Below are 16367 nucleotides of genomic sequence, written 5' to 3' on the forward strand. Positions count from 1 at the left end.
AAGTTTAATCTGCTGCTGTATGGAGAATGGACTTCTGGGGGCAAGGGTCGGAATGGGGAGTCGAGGTGAGGGTGGCTCTGGGCTTTGGTGGTGCAGAGAGTGAGAAGCAGAAGGGCTTGTGACATATTGGGACGGGAGAACCCACAGGATGCAGTAGTCAATAATGTGGCGTAGGGAAAGAGAACATCAGGGATGACTAAGGTTTTGGCTTGAGGGCTGGGTGAAGGCATGGTGCTGCCATTTACTGGGAAGAGGAAATTAAACCTCACAGTGTGAGGGGTGTAACCTTCCAGAATCCCCAGAGCTGAGAGCTGAGGATCGTGCTAAAGATAGATGGGTCAGAGGGCAGCCTGGGCAGGGGCCCGGTGGTGGGGGCTTCCAGGAAGAGGTGTCAGGTGTGATCATGAGACAGAGAACCTCTAAGGCCAGGAGTGGGTCTTATTCTTTAGAAGTTGGAAATGATACACAGCCTTCAAGTCAGATGCATCTGGCGTCAGTCTTGGCTCCACCACTTCCTACCGGCATTCCCTGGGCCTTTCCAGCCTTGCTGAGCCTCTCATCGGTCATCTGTGAAATGGGACCAGTAGCAGCTACCCTGGAGGGTCGGATTCAGTGAAATAACATGTGCCTCCAAAGCCCTTGCTCTTACTCTCTGCCTAGAGGCTAAGATCTTAGGTTCTGCGATTGGCAGGGGTTTGAATCCTTGCTCCGCTGTTTATTGGCTGTGTGATCCTTGGCGATTCCTCAGCCTCTCTGAGGCTAATTCCCCATGCGTAATGTGGGGTAATGATAGTTCCGACTCTACGCATTTGTTTTGGAGACTAAACCAGCTGCTGTGTTCAAAGCATTTCACGTGGGGCCAGACTACTGGAGAATGTTCAAAACTTGTGCCATATTGCCTTCTAAGGAGGCTGGGTGCCCGCGCAGCAGGTTCTCCTCCGTGTCACGCATGAGCACCCACAGCCACTTGCTCACCTTCATCCTGGGCGCAGCATGGAAGGTGGCACATCTTCAGTGCTTGGTGCCGGTCTGTGGCAGGACTGTCATGTTGAATGACGTCCTGAATCACAGGCTGCATGTGCAGCCCAGGGCCTGCTTCCGAGGGTCCTGAAGAAGGCGGGTGAGGTCTTCTGCCAAAGGCTGAGGGCCAGGGCCAGATCGACTCTGGATGGCAGATCGGTGACAGGTGCCTTTACTTTCCCTCGAAGAACCCTCCCCTCAGGGTCCCAGAGCCCTCCTTCACCTCTAGACACCCACGTTTAGATACACTAACGTCCCTGGGGCTCGGTGCAGACTCTCTTGGGACGTTCCCTTTTGAAAGGCCATGACGTGAAGAGGGCAAGGTGAAGCTTGTGTTCAACCCCAGACCCGTGCCCAGCACTGTCCTCGGGCCAACCAGGCCGCATCACCATCCACCCGCCCACCCTGACTCACGGGAGCCTTGGAGTCAGATGTTCAGTGACCACTGACAGTGGCCACACTCAGGTTGGAGGGAGAAACCAGGCTGTGTCGCCACGATGGGAGAGCCGGCGGGTGCGTCCTCTAAGAAAGAGGGTCGTGTCCTGCTGGATGGATGTGTTGTGAGGACATCTGCAGAGTCAACTGGAGTCGTTTCACTAATGAAACATGGTGCCATGAGCTAGGAGCGCCTGGGCTTTCAATGCACAGAGCTCGGCTCCTCCTCCTCTTATGTTCCCTGAACCTGGAGCCTCGTTTCCCACAGGTGGGGAAAGGGGCTTAGTAAGGCCTTGCCCTCCCACTTAGGGGTGAAGGAGGGTTAAAGGAAACACCACAAGCCAAGTTCTGGCACCTGGGCTGGGCGCCATCCGGTTGGCTCCCTGCTCTGTGTTCTTGCCCTGAAGGTTTCTGTCTCCGTGTAGGTGAAGACTTATGGGACCCCCGTTTCCATTCCTGTCTGCAACGACTCCACGGTGCGGGTGGAGTGTCTGACCCAGGAGCGTGTAGGAGTGAATGTCACGTGGAAATTGCGGCTGGAGGATGTCCCACCGGCCTCTCTTCCTGATTTGCGGGACATTGGTATGTTTTCTTGCACGGCTGCCTTGAAGAAGCTGTGCAGCCTCTCCGAGTCTCAGTTTCCCCCTCTGTCAAATGGACCTGGTGAGGCCCATAATGCCTTCCCATGAGGATCTGGTGAGAGAATTACGTACCTGGCCCACGGGAGGAGCTAATTATTAGAAATCAATAGAGTTCTGATCAATAGCTTACTAGAGTTAAACAACGGCACCTGATGGTGCCTTTATGAACATTTTTTAATTCTTCGCTTGATTTTCTGGGCACAGAGAGGGGAGACACAACAGTTGTGAAGGAGGGGAGAGTGGGGGAGGAGGGGATGGCATCTCAATGAGCTTGTCATTTATGTCCAGCCCACTTCCGATTACAAAACGTCATAGACCACTTACACTATGTATACCCGTTATTACGCTACTTAAAACAGGGCAGTTATGGTGTGGATGAACTGAGAGAGTAGAAAGATACAAGAAGGAGGAGCAGAGCGGAGTTGATGATAGCTCCTATGCGCCAGGGTAGGATATAATCCATATATTTCTGACCAGAGGATGGGGAGCAACTCCGCTTTCTCATCTGCCACCCAGCGACCAAATGCCTGGGGTCAGGACTGGCTGGAGCTTGACCTCTGCTCTCTGAGGGGGAACTTCTGGAAAACGTAGGCAGAGTATAACCCAGAGGGCACGGGCACGCTGCATCTCTGCCGTCTCACAGTTCTCATGGCAAGAATAAACTCCATGGCGTTATGAATTAGGGGGTCCCTTTTCATGTTTCTCCAGAAAGAACCTGGATAATTTGGGTATGGTTGAAGCTGCAAAAGGATGACCTGTTTATTCCTGGCATCAGCGGCGAGGACTGTGTTTTCAGGCCTCGGGCTGGCTTTACCTGTTGTGGTAGGAATGTTCGCTGCATGCTGGGATCCATCCTAGCTCCAGGTGTGGTGCCCATCTGGTTTCTGCCCAGGAAATACATACAGTTTGACAGCTGGAGGCCTCCTTGACATTCAGCTAAACACTGAGGCAGAAGGCACCATTGCCTCTTGGAGGCCCCATCACAGCTTCTCCCTTATAATCCTCACCAACCACAAGAGAGGCATTGACAGCCCCATTTTGCAGATGGGGAAACCTTGCCAAAGGTTGAGACAGTTGAGTGTCTAGATAGTGCACCTTAGATTGTGACTGAAAACATGATCTCCTTACCAATGGGATCATACTGATGCCGCGGAAATGACAGGAGCCAGAGGCCTGGGTTACAATCCTACTTGTGCTTCTGGCTCCTATGTGAGCTTGGGCCAGTCAATCCCCTTCTCTGTCCTCAGTTTTCCCTTCTGTAAGATGAGACACCGGGTAATGCTTACGTCTCCTTTCGGCATGCACATTCTAGGCGCTTCTGCCGCTTGATCCTCCCTTGCCTTTGAACGATGGGGTGACTCTCCTTCTTCATTCTGTGTCTTACAGAGGAGGCCTTAGTGGGCAAGAATCTCATCAGACGCTTTGCAGATCTGATCCAAAGTGGAGCATTCCGGCTTCATTTGGATTCCAAGACGTTTCCAGTAGACACCTCCATACGCTTCATCCAAGGGGCCAGCTTTGGCACCTCTCCCAGGACGTGGTTTGGGTGCTTGGAAGGATTCCACCAAGTCTCGGCCACAAGCAGCGCCGGTCAGGACCCGCTGGGGTGCGGTAGGTCCATGCCCTCTCCCTGGATAGCTGTTACTGAGCCGTGTGAGGCTGCGGGAAAGGCCAGCAGAGCTCTGGAGGGAGGTTACTCTGCACATACGAGTGGAGAATCATTCATCTATTTATTCAACAAGAGTTTTTCAATCATCCATTATGCGTGGGCATATAGTCACCAACCATCACGTAATAACTGAAACTAGAGGCACAGATGGCGTGACTGAAGGAAGAACCCTGACGTTTGAAGTTTTCCTTCTTAGCTCTTGACCAGCTTGGACCCTGGGGCCTGGGCTGCCCTGTCTTGGTGGGGAAGGCTGATCCCTACCCTGTGTGCTCCGTGATATCTTAGTCTGGTTATGGGAATACGTGACTTCCCATGGTCTCTAAGCGGCCATTGGCCAGCCCAGGACTTTACGACTCAGTGGAAGTGGTGGGGGTTTCCTGGGGTTGTTCTTGTCCTTACACCTAAGTGGCTTTGGAAATTGTTTTCACCAGGACGCAGCTGCAAATTCCTTGAATGGAAGCTGTATGAGTCTCCTGCTGTTACCATAACAACTCACAACAAATTTAATGGCTTCAAACAACACACGTTTATTATCTTACAGTTCTGTAGCTTTGAGTTCTGACACGGGTCTCCCTGGGCTAAAGGTGTGAGCAGGGCTGCCTCCTTACCTGAGACCCTAGGTGAGAATCTATTTCCTTGACTTTTCCAGCTTCTAGAGGTTGCCCACATTTCTTGGCTTGTGGCTTCCTACCTTCATCTTCGAAGCCAGCAATGTTGTGCTCTCTGACCCTTCTTCTGTAGTCACAGCTCCCTTGGACTCTTCATTTCTAAGGACCCTTGTGATTACACATAGCTGGGTAATCCAGGACGTCCTCCCTAGCTTAAGATCTGTTGATGAGGACCTTAATTCCATCTGCAACCTTCCTTTCCCTTTGCGGTATAGCCTAACATATTCACAAGTTCCAAGATCAGGACCTGGGCATCTTTGAGGGCCGTTGTTCTGTCTACTATCCAAACTTCCAGGGTCTCATTGATGAGACCCTTCCTCCCATGTGGCAAGGGACAGAGAGGCACTTTGGTCGAGCTGAAGAGAGAGATGTTTTTCAATTATTTACTTTTCCATTATTTATATTGGTCGCAACACAGAGGCTACATGGCCTTTCCTTTTGTGAAATCCATGCCAACTTCTAAACTCCACCCTGGATTTAAGATGTAGCTAAATCTTAACACAGAAACCAGAAATACAACCACTTCCCACTAATATTTATAGAGGATTTTGCCGTTTCCAAGGTACCTTCACAAATATTTAACCCTCACAATAGCCCCTGTGGCAGGTGATTTCCCCATTTGACAGATGAAGAGATTGAGGCTCAGATGAAATGAGATCACGCATGTGTGGTGGCCAGAGCAGGGCTGACTCAAAGGAGGGACTCAGTTCATGAAACCAATGATCTGTGGATGAGTAACCACAGGTCCTCTGGGACCAGAGTTCATGGTCTTTCCACCTCACCAGAGCTGCCCAAACACAGAGGACAAGCAGCGGGAGCAGGAGCGGATGGTGCCACCTGCCCGGGTGGGTGAAAGAGGGTTACAGCGATGGAGGTGTGTGGAACACCTGCCTGTGTTCTCAGACTTACTGTGAAGAGCCCCGGCCTCCACTGCCAAAGACTCTGAATTAGTAGGGGTGTGTGTGCATGCCCACGTGTGTGTATACACACACATGTGTGTGAGTATTGGGGGGAGTGGAAGCCAGGAACCTGTTTTTGTAGTCACCCTGGGTATTGCTGATAAGGGGGTCTGGGAGGCCCATTTGGAGGCTCATGACCTCGAGTGCACACTCTGGAGCCTGGAGCCAAGAGGTGGAGTGGCAGGAGATGGAGCAAGGTACTGGTCAGGGGCCAGGTCGGAGAACCTGTGTTGACTGTGAGCCTTCCAGCAAGTCCTGGTCCCTCTCAGGGCCCCAAAGCCTGCACGTAAAATAAAGAGTCTGGATTGAGAATCCGATCCTCAAATTCCTTCTGGAGAACTCCACTGATTATTAGATTATCATTTCCTGTCTACCAGGACTGGGAGCCTAGCTCAACTGGGAGGTGGGAGGGGAAGTCTGAGCTAGGAGGTAGACAGTCTTGCCCGAAGGATGTAAACCAGTGGGGGCACAGGGAATCAGAGCCTGGCCTCAGGGTGACAGGGCTTCAGAGAGAGAGCGGGAGCCACAGGGCGGGGCCCAGGGAAGGGGCTGAATGAAAGGATTTGCCCGGGGCACACTTGCTCCAGAACAGGAGTTGGCAACCTTTCTCTGTAAAGGGCTGGACGGCAAGTATTTTAGTCTTTTAGAGCAAATATTTGCAGCCCATACGGTTTTTGTCTTAATGACTCAACTCATCCATCGTAGAGAGAAAAATGTGTCTGTGTACCAATCAAACTGTATTTCCCAAGCACAGCGTGAGTTGAATTTGGCCCTCAGGCTGTAGTTTGCCAATCCCAGATCTAGGTAAACCTACGTTCTGTTTGTCAACTGATGCAGCCTTTAACTGACTCTCAAAGATGGTCAATCACACCATTCAGCCTTCCTCCCTTCCTCCAAATGGTTAGAAAGGTCTAGAATGGAATTCACAAAAGCAGCGCTGAAAGCCCTGGGTTTCTCCGGTTTCAGTGATCACATCTATTGATTATTGAGTTTCTGATATGTGCTGGGCCTTGTAGCAGTTCTCTGATCCAGAGAGACAGGTATTACTAACTCAGGGAAGGGCTGAGGCAGCCAGGGGCAGAGTGGAGAGTGTCAGGAAACTGCTCTCTGAAGTCAGGCAGACCTGGGTTCAAGTCCTGGCTGCAACACCTTCTAAATGTGGGTTCTCCGGACATTGCCTATCCTCACCAGGCATGATCTGAGAAACAGGGATAATAACATTTGTTTCATGGAGGTTGTGGCTTGGCTAGCATAATATAATCGATAGGAGGCACATCCCACAGCACAGAGTGAACTCAACAAATGGTTTTGCCAGTTGGCCATGATGAGATTTACTCTCAGCTCTACTGATTTCAAATTCTTTGTTTTGTCCTCTGCATCACACGTTTCTCCCCTCAACAGGGGGTTCTTAGTGGAACCATTCCCTTGGCTTCTGGTATCCTTATTGGCTCATTTCTTTCTGAAGCCCATCTAGAAAACAGCTGTGAGGCTACAAGCGGAGCATTGTCCCGTGGAGATGAAGCAGGGTTTCTGTGTGGCATCTCAGGGGGCTAACCAGGATGATGCCCTTGGAGAGCAGTGACTCTGGGAGACCAGTGGGAATATCCACCTCTGATGACTCCGTAGACATGGCCACCTTTATCCAGGGAACGGACCCTGTAGTGGGTGGCGGCTTTGTTTACAGGTCTGATTGGGTTGGTTACCTTCACCCTCTTGTCTCAAGCCCAGCCATATGGCTTCCCCTCAGAATTATCTGCTGGCAGCCTTCATACCAGGCAGACTTCCCCTTAATTCTCCATTAAGAAGAATCCCAGAGAAATTGCCAGGATTTTCCATTTTCTATTCTGGACAACATTAACTTTCATTCATTCGCTACCAGTTCATAAGCTATTCTCTATGGATTTTTTCCAAAGTAATATGTTATGTCTTGTTTTCTCCTTGTTCCTTCTTTCCTTCTTTCCATCCGTGCATCCATCCAAGCTTTCAAAATATAATTATGTGTCAAACACCATGTTACAGACTCAGGGAAGCAAAAGTCCCAGCTCCACTTTCAGGGAGCTCACAGCCTCGTTGAGGAGAGGTAAGGGGAAAGACAGTTAAAATGTCATGTGAAAAAGGCTGTTCCATCCCAGGCAGGGCCGTCAGGGGAGGCTTGCTGGGGTGGCAGAGGCTGGCAGGGAGTCTTGAAAAGTGAGTCAGAATTGCTGCTCAGACAAGAGCAGACAAGAAGTGATACGCGTGTGCCTGTGTGTGTGTGTGTATGTGTGGGAGCACCTATGTTGAGGATGCTAAAGTAATGAGGGACATTCCAGAAATGGAGAGTCATGAAGTGGTGTAGCTTTATGGGGCCAGTGCACAGGGTTTATATGGCTGGAGAAAGGGCCCTGTGGTGAATGTGGCAGGAGATGGGGAGAGAGAGATAGGCAGGGAGCAGAGTGGGAGAGGCCTCGTTCCTGCCTCAGGCATGGGAGGGGGCTTGGCCGGGTCGGGCACCATGGGAGAATTTTAAGTTGGAGAGTGACAGGGCCAGGTGTGGGGCCGACTGAAGCAGGCTAAGGAAGGAAAGGATTCCTTATGTTATGCCTCCTCACAGATATTTTTCTTCAGTGGAAACATGGCCGCCATTATTGGGCACCATGGGAACCGTTTGGCTCGAGGAAAGCATAACCCTGCAGCTTTGTGAAACTCGCAACCTCAAATAGGCCCAGTTGTCTCATTTTAAGAAGGAAGAAACTGAGCCAAAGGGGTTTTCCAGTGATATTCTTGGAGAGATAATTGAAGGATAAGCACCCAGTTGTTGCAGTGGACTTAAGCGTCTTTGAGACCCACTTGTGGGGGAAGGGTGATAAAGATTGAGCCGCCACTTCATTCTGGCTTACTCAAGCGTTGCTTTGCATGGAAAAGACTCTTGATGTCAAAGACGGAGAGAAACAGAGCACACCTTCCTTGAGCATGGTCTAGAGGCCGGAACTTAGCGAGCTTATTGCAAAAGTTCGTTCCCAGCTCTCCTCTTTGTGCCCTGTCGCCTGGGCCCGGGGTGTGGAGGAAGGGCCCCTCGAGCTGGCTGAAAGGTTTTGTTTTCCTTAGCAATGAATCTGGAGACCGCTTGAAAAAATAGTCACTGTACTGGGGTTAAAATACTAGAGATGATCAACAACCTGACTCATAGAAGTAATGAAACTCCTCTCGCTGTGGGAGGATATTAATTGCTCGAGGCAGACCGGAAAACACGTCTTTCAGTTTCCAAGATGTGTTTTGAGTTTCTGATTTACTCACAGATGCCATGTATCTATGCAGTCTAGAGATAGCAGTTGTTAAATCAAGACTGGCTCCACTCTGGCACGTCCCACACGTTTGTGCTTATGTCTTTGTCAAAGGAAGGTGCTTGAGTTGGTGGATGGAGAAAAGGCTTTGGTTAGGAGAGAATGGAGCTCAAATCCCACCTCTGTCACCATGCCGCCTGGTCAGCCTTGATCTTGAACGTCAGTTTTCTCCAGTTTAGAATGGGGACGACTATTTTCTCATAGGGGTGTGAGATAGCACATTGAAACTCCTGGCACTGTGCTTGGCATTTCCTGTAATTTTACTTGCCACTGCCCTTTGCAGAAAAGCATGCTAAGGGGTCATGCATGGATGCCTGGAGGCTCAGCTTTCTCATCCGTCAGATGGGGATACAACACTAACTCCTGGGCATGCTGTGTAATGTGCATGATGTGCCCAGCAGAGCACCAGGCACATGGAAAGTGCTCCCAAGAGTGGGCAAGCTTTCAGGTGCCATCTTCACCGGGTCACAGCTCACTGCTTCTGGAAGTTACTTGGCAAACTCTCAGGAACACAACCCTGACCCAAGAAAGAAAGCACAAGGGCCCTCTTCCTCCCACCCCTTCTCTGAGCCATCAGAACCAGCACGGCCCAGTTCACGTGCTTTCCTCAGGGCAGAGCTCTCGGACCCGGACTTAGAACTCTTAGGAGATATGCGTCTCCCCAGTTTGAGTTTCTGGTTTCTCAGCCCATGTCATGTTAGAGGAAGCCAATCAGGAGGGATGGAGTGTTAGAATCAGAAGGGCAGAGCGCTGGCAATCTGCACATGTGCAGGGTAAGCGCGGGGGCAAAGAATGAGGCGAGGGAGGCAACCAGGATGTTATTGCAAGACAGAAGGCTGTCCTCACTCTCGGGGTCACACTTGGTATTTCTGAGTAAATCAGAAACCCAACAGCCTGACAGTGAGGGCCTATAAATCCTGTGCTCTGGGCGTCTCTCTCACCTCACCCTGGTCCCAGGTCTCAGCAACGCCATTAATGCCCAACCAACAGGGAGAGGCCGCATGAGTCAAGTGAGATGGTGCTGAATTGTTGAAATTGCCCGCAGAGAGGGGCCACCCTGTTTGGACAGAGTGGATGTTGAGGTTGGCTACAAGGAAGGATTCCCTCAAGTGTAAAAATAATGACCATTTGTTGAGCACGTATGAGTCGCGTTATGATATGTGCTTTCTGTACAGCATCACTACACTCCAGTGAGATAGTATCATTAATCCCTGTTTTACAGAGGAGAAAATGGAGCCTCAGAGAAGTCCAAAGTCATTTAGGTATAGTGAGGAGACTGACTTTACCCAATCTGTCTGACCTCAAAGTTTTCACCCCCGCACTGTGCTCTGCCACGTCCCTAGCTGTGGGAGGTGTCCTTATGGTGACCTGTGGATGGACCCTCCTCTTTCACGTTGTTCTCCAACCTCACCTCATGCCAGTCTCTCTTTTGTCTGCTCAGCTGTAGCTTCGTAGCTAGCTGTGTTTGGCTTTTTTCTTTCCATTCCTTGAATAATTCAAACTCACTCCTACCTCAGGATTTTGCACTTGCTGTGCCCTCTGCCTGGAATTCTCTCCTCCTAGGTCTTTGCCTGGGGTACTCCTCATCGTTCAAGTCTCAAGCATCACCTCTCCGAAGGGCCTTCCTCATCAACTTGCCCTCCTCATCTGCTTCATCTTCTCCACATCTGAAATTCTTGTCTGACACCCTGTCATCCTGCTAGCGTGCCAGCTCCTGGAGAGCAGGAACCTTGTCTACTTTCCTCACAGCTTATCCTTGGTTCTTAGAGCCTGACGCACAGCGGATTCTCAATGGGTGTTTGTTCACAGGATGAACTCTTGAACTAATTTCAGGATTTCACATGCCCTGTGTGTCGTGAGGTTGTAACTGTAAAAGGGTCTTGTCTTTAACACCACCCCTCTGTTTACCTTTTCTAGTTCAGTGTCCTGAAGGAAGCTATTTTCAGGATGAGCGATGTATTCCCTGTCCCGTTGGATTCTACCAAGAACGGGCAGGTGGCTTGGCCTGTGACCCCTGTCCTCTGGGAAGAACAACTCTTTCTGCGGGAGCCTTCAGCCAGACTCACTGTAAGTTCTCCAGGGTCCTGCTTTGAAAGAGAAACTCTGCAATGTGACAAAGACACAGCCGGGTGTCTCAACCTCAGCACTATGGAAATTTGGGGATAGATAATTCTTCCTTTTGGGGGGCTGTCCCATGCATGGCAGGATGTTTATTTAGCAGCATCCCTGGCCCTTACCTATCAGAAGCCAGGAGCATGCCCCCACCGCCAGGCTGTGATAACTAAACACGTCTCCAGACATTGCCAAGTGTCTCTTGGATGGGGGGTAAAATTGTCCCCCATTGAGAACCATTGAATACACAGCATAATAGTCAAAGGGGCCCATTTGTGAATGTCAATACCCTGTCCTGGTCTAGCTCACACATTTTACCTGTGTAGTCTAATTCTATCTTCCCAGCTCCCCTTCTGGGTAAATATTATTGGCACAGCTTTACAGATCAGAAGGTTATGTCTCAGATAAGTAATTTAGCTAACGTCACTCAGCTAGTAAGTGACATAGCTGGCCTTTGATCTTGGTATTGTCTGATTCTGAAACTTCCGATTTTTGTAACTCAGCCTTATCAGATTGAAAAGTGGAAGACATTTTCCACCTACAGTCATCGCCGCCGTGTAGCTCATATTCCCGTGCTGGCCCTGTGCATTTGTAAGGACTGTGTGTACCTGTGGCCTTCCCATATGTCATGTGATTTCCCTTGGCCTCGTTACTTAGTAGTCACCCGGGTACTGTCGGGTTTTTCCTAACAGGGACCCAGAACTTGCCTTGTTGCGCATCTTTTCATGTTAGTCTGAAAATATGTCAACATGAGGCAAACCACTATTGCTTAAAATCTGAATAGTGTTTAGAATTTTAAAGTAATCAAAAGAGATCAAGTCACCGTCTCTGACCAGGGCAGTTTCCTTCATCAGGAGAGCAGTGGTAAAAAGGCAGAAATTTCAAGAAAATAGAAGGAAGGTGTATTCTGGGCTGGAGTCTGACATTCCTCCTGGAGAAGAATCTCTTCCCCAGGAACACAGAGTGTCCTTGACATGTGGGCATCACCTCCAGTTTGCACACGTTGACTCCAGTCACTGTCATTTGAGATGACTTGAACGCTATCACACTGCCAGTGGAAATGCTTTCTTAGAAGGGGATCGATGCGATGCATGGATCCTTGTTTATGGAGGGGAGCTGGAGAAATGGCAGGGAACAGAGGACGAGGCTGAGGCTCGTCGGCACCAGCCAGACCCATTTCCATCCCCGCTCTCCCTCCTACTGGTAATGTGACCTAGGCCAAGTCACCTTCCTTCTCTGAAGTCAACTTCCTCATCTATTAGATGGGACTGAGGATACCTCTCTCCTAGGGTGGTTATAAAGCGTGTCTTAGTCAGTTTGGGCTGCTGTCTACAAATTACCATAGGCTGAGTGGCTTCAACAACACATGTTTATTTCTCACAGTCTGGAGGTCCAAGATCAGGGTGCCAGCATGGTCAGGCTCTCGATGAGGGACTGCTTTCTGGTTATGTCCTCAGGGGACGTAGTGATGGCCCAACAGCAAGCCTGGACATCGTCCTTTGGTCAGGTGACGAGTTTTAAACTAGAGAGTGTCTGGCTCAGACATGTGACTTGGACGTCTGATCAACAACCGAGAGCCTCAAAGTCGGAAGGGGAGGGGATCCCTGAGGCACATCCTTGATTCTTGTGTCCATCTCTTGGTCCCAGGCGTCACTGACTGTCAGAAGAATGAGACGGGCCTGCAGTGTGACCAAGACGGCCAGTACCGAGCCAGCCAGAGGGACAGGGGCAGTGGGAAGGCCTTCTGTGTGGACGGCGAGGGGCGGAGGCTGCCATGGTCGGAAACCGAGGCCCCACTCACGGACTCCCTGTGTCTGAGTATGTGCAGGCCATTAAATCAGCCAGGTTACTGGGGAGAGGGTGGTGCTCTCAGGGCTTTCTAGAAAGGGAGAGACGTGAGATGTGTTTATCTTCAACTTTTTATTTTGAGAATGTTTAATCTATGTAGGAGTTGAAAGAATAGTAGGATGAACAAATACCTGTCACCTAGATGCAAAACTTGTTAGCATTTTGCTCTTTCTCTCTTTTATTTATCATCATTGGAAAGTAAATTTCAGACCTCATGAAACCTCACCCCTAAACACTTCAGCGTGCATGAGAAATGAATTATAAAAAAATTAACCTGCTGAGGTTTCCTTTCTTGTGGACAGCTTGCCTCCGAGAAGCTGGTCAGCATTTCCCTCAGTGGGATGTGGAGGGAAGACATGAGTGCCAGACCTGGTTCCATAATTTACTTGCTGGGTGACCCAGAGCAAATAGCTCAACTTCTCTGATCCTCAGTCACCCCAGCAGCCTCCTGAGGGTCAACCTCATCCTACAAAGACAACAGACATTCAGTGGGCGCTCCCCTGTGCCAGGCACAGCTCTTCAATGAGATAATGGCTGGGAAAGTCCCGGGTGAACCAACAGATGTCCTGCAACATTAGATGCGATGGGAGTGGGATCAGAACCAGTTTAGTCCCCCTGGTGCCCTTTACTGCCTGCGTAGTCTTGGGCAGGTCAATTACCTTCCACAGTTTCCTCTTCTGTAAAATGGGGATATTAATGCCTCACTTGTGGGGGAGTTGAGTGAGTCAGCAATGCCGTGCCCAACAGAGGTGACAAGGATTTCAGAATGCTTTGAAGACTCATGAATACCAGTTGCCTTGTTTCCTTCTCTGTTAAACAAGGAGCCGGCCAAGGCAATCTGTAAGGTTCTTTAATTCCGTCCTCTTCTAAGGCTTCAGGACTCGGCTCCACTTTTCTGCAGAGTCACCTTCGCTGCTCAAGGGCTTGTGGCTTAGCTTTGCACCCTTGACGTGTCAGGACAAGCCCTGGCCGCCGGCGTCTCTTAGATTCTGTGTAAGGAGAGGCCTGGCATACACGGGCTTACTATGCGCCAGGCCCGGGGCCAGGCATTTTATGTGGGCTGTCCCTGTCAACTTCACAGAGGATCCCAGGAGTGGATATTCTTATCTATGTTCTTATCAACAATTTAGTTGAGGAAACTGAGGCAAAGTATATTTAAATGACTTATCTTCATCACGTAGTCAGGATACAACACACTTAGAACTTGACCCGGTGTGTGTCTGACTCACAAATGCATTCTTTCCATTGCACCAACCTGTGTTTCTACTAGTTCATCTGCTTCCTCGCCAGACACACACGCGCACCCACACATGCACACTTGCATGCACACATAACACACACGCGCGTGTGCACACTTGCACACATAGCCCGTGTGCTTTTTAGGGAAGTGGGTGCAGTTAATGACATAAAATATCTGAGAAAATCCAGGTGAGAAATTTCCATTTTCTGATGCTCAGAATAATCATTTCCCTTCTCTAGCAAAGTGCTAATGAATCCCAAGGATTGTGTGTGTGTGTCTGTCCCTGGATAAACTGTAAATCCAGTGGAAGTCGTATTATTTTCTTTCCCCATATTCTTCCTTTTGGGCAGAAGTGGCGATCAGGGGAGTTAGAGATGGAAGATGCTCTAGGAGTTTGGGTAGGCAGACCTTTGCTGCCCTTCACCCATGAGGGAGAGGGTGTCCACAGAGGGGAAGGACTTGCCCGGGGCCCTGGTGCTTCCCGGCCTTTCTGGGATTGCCACCCACGTGCTTGCATTGACCCTGGCCCTCTTTGCATTCCTGTGAGTGGCTCCCCTTTGAGGATTGTAACACGCTCTTTGTAAAGCTTTCATGGCTTGTTCCGCCCTGTTCGTCCAGAGCAGAAAGGAGTTTAATCAGTGGCATCAGAAGCGTTTATGGGTAATAGCTCAGCTTTGCCGACTTCAGTGACGCCTCCCTGAGATGCTGCCTTGTGAATGCCTCCAGGTTGCTCCTCAGCGGCTTTGGGTTCTTATGCAAAGCTCTGAGCTTAAGTTTCCCTCTCTGGATGTGCAGGAGGATTTCCATGTTAACACGCTGGCCCCCACTGGCGTGCCCACATGACTCTTCTCAGCATTCTCCGCACTCGCCTTTGAGAGAATCTTTCTCCCCGGGGTGGAATGAGGGTCTAATTTTTCAGCTTTTGTCCTCTTGAGAAAGCAAAAGGCGTATAGGTCAGTTATATAACCCCCCAAACAGGTACCTACCTGAGAGGGATTTGCCCTTCTCCACCCCCACTCCCCCGCCTTTGTCCAGGCCTGGTTGTCACCCACATGGATCACTGCCTCCTAACTCCTCTTCCTGCTCCAGTCTTGCTTTTCTCTGATGATTTTTCTAGAATGCTTCAGAGCAATTATTCTAAAGGCGACTCTGTTTATGCAATGCCCATTAAAACTCTTCAGTGGCTCTGCATTGCCCTTGGGATAAGTAAAATCGCACGCCCCAGCCCCCTCCCCAAGCTCTAGCCTCATTAGACAGCAGTCTCCTTGGGGGCTAGAACTGTGTCTTCCCTTTTGTTCTAGTCTGTAGCAGTCAGCGCTTGTTGACAGAATGAATGAATTGTTCCAGTTATGTGGGCTTCTTCAAAACCATTTCATAAAGGTCTTCAAGGAAGGAGATGCTCCCACCATCTTATTCCCTGTGGCCGATTTTACAAGCCCTGGTACTTAGGCAGGGTGTCCTTGCAGCGAGCAAAGCGACCTGGCATTTACTGGGTTTGTACTGCGTACTAGGTCTTCATGCTGTAATCCTCACAACCAGGAACCTGGGCTCTCAGAGATCGAAACGGGCACCAGGACACAGAGCTGTTGAGAGGTGGTGGCATCAGGGCTTGAACGTACTGCCTCCCTATCTTGGTGCCCTCCTGCTGCAGCCTCCTGGCAGTCCTCTTCTCTCTATTGCCTGTGGTAAACCCTTTGTTTACTCACAGTTAGTCATTTACTTACTGCCCTTGGCCAGTGGAAATATTTCAAGTTTGTCTTCCCTTTAACTAGATCCAATTTTCTAATTCTACTGTTTGTTGACCTGTGTCAAAGGCTTCAGATATCACGTCAAGTGCCCAAACAGAAGGATGTGCCTGCCATCAGAATCATGCCATCTTCATAATGTTCCCTCCAGGTTTCCTGGTGTTATAATGATCTTGACAGTCATTCATTCATCCATGCATCCATCCATGCATCCATCCATCCATCCTTCCATCCAATAAACAGGAAACTATGATCTCTGTCATCATCTTAGCTAGTGAGAGTTCAGATATTCTCAAAACATTCTCCTTGTCTTGGAAGGAGACAGGTACATGTATAGCCATGAAACACTGTGTAAGAATCATGATCAAATAGGGTGACGTGCTCTGATGTTGACATTCTATGTTTCCCCCAAGACATTTGTAAATATCTGCTAAGTAGAAATTTGGTATGAGGGAAATTATACCAACAGAACGTATAAATCTGCAAGCAAACTCAATATTCCATGGAATCATTGCAACTCAGTTCATAGATTGTTTCTGTTCTGTTTGGCAATGGGCTTCTTCATAGAATGCTACGATGTGAAGATCTCTATCACCAAGGTGCCCCTTTTCTGAAAACCAGCAGATTCTTTACCTGCATTTATGGCCACTGGGAAGACTTTAATTGGAAACTGAAAGAGGTCTCAAGTTTTCTTTAGTCTCCTAGAG

General features: G+C 49.6%; 1 protein-coding gene across 1 annotated transcript in view; it reads left to right on the forward strand.

The window, feature by feature from the left end:
- TG (thyroglobulin) overlaps positions 1 to 16367 on the forward strand; it is a 243041-nt gene that overhangs the window by 39006 nt on the left and 187668 nt on the right. The window contains exons 18-21 of the mRNA XM_014728161.3: positions 1881 to 2037; positions 3483 to 3707; positions 10633 to 10782; positions 12475 to 12645. Coding sequence (XP_014583647.3) covers positions 1881 to 2037; positions 3483 to 3707; positions 10633 to 10782; positions 12475 to 12645 — 703 coding nt within the window. The remainder of the gene's footprint in view (positions 1 to 1880; positions 2038 to 3482; positions 3708 to 10632; positions 10783 to 12474; positions 12646 to 16367) is intronic.

The sequence above is a fragment of the Equus caballus genome, chromosome 9 (assembly GCF_041296265.1).
Source record: "Equus caballus isolate H_3958 breed thoroughbred chromosome 9, TB-T2T, whole genome shotgun sequence".
Taxonomy (NCBI): domain Eukaryota; kingdom Metazoa; phylum Chordata; class Mammalia; order Perissodactyla; family Equidae; genus Equus; species Equus caballus.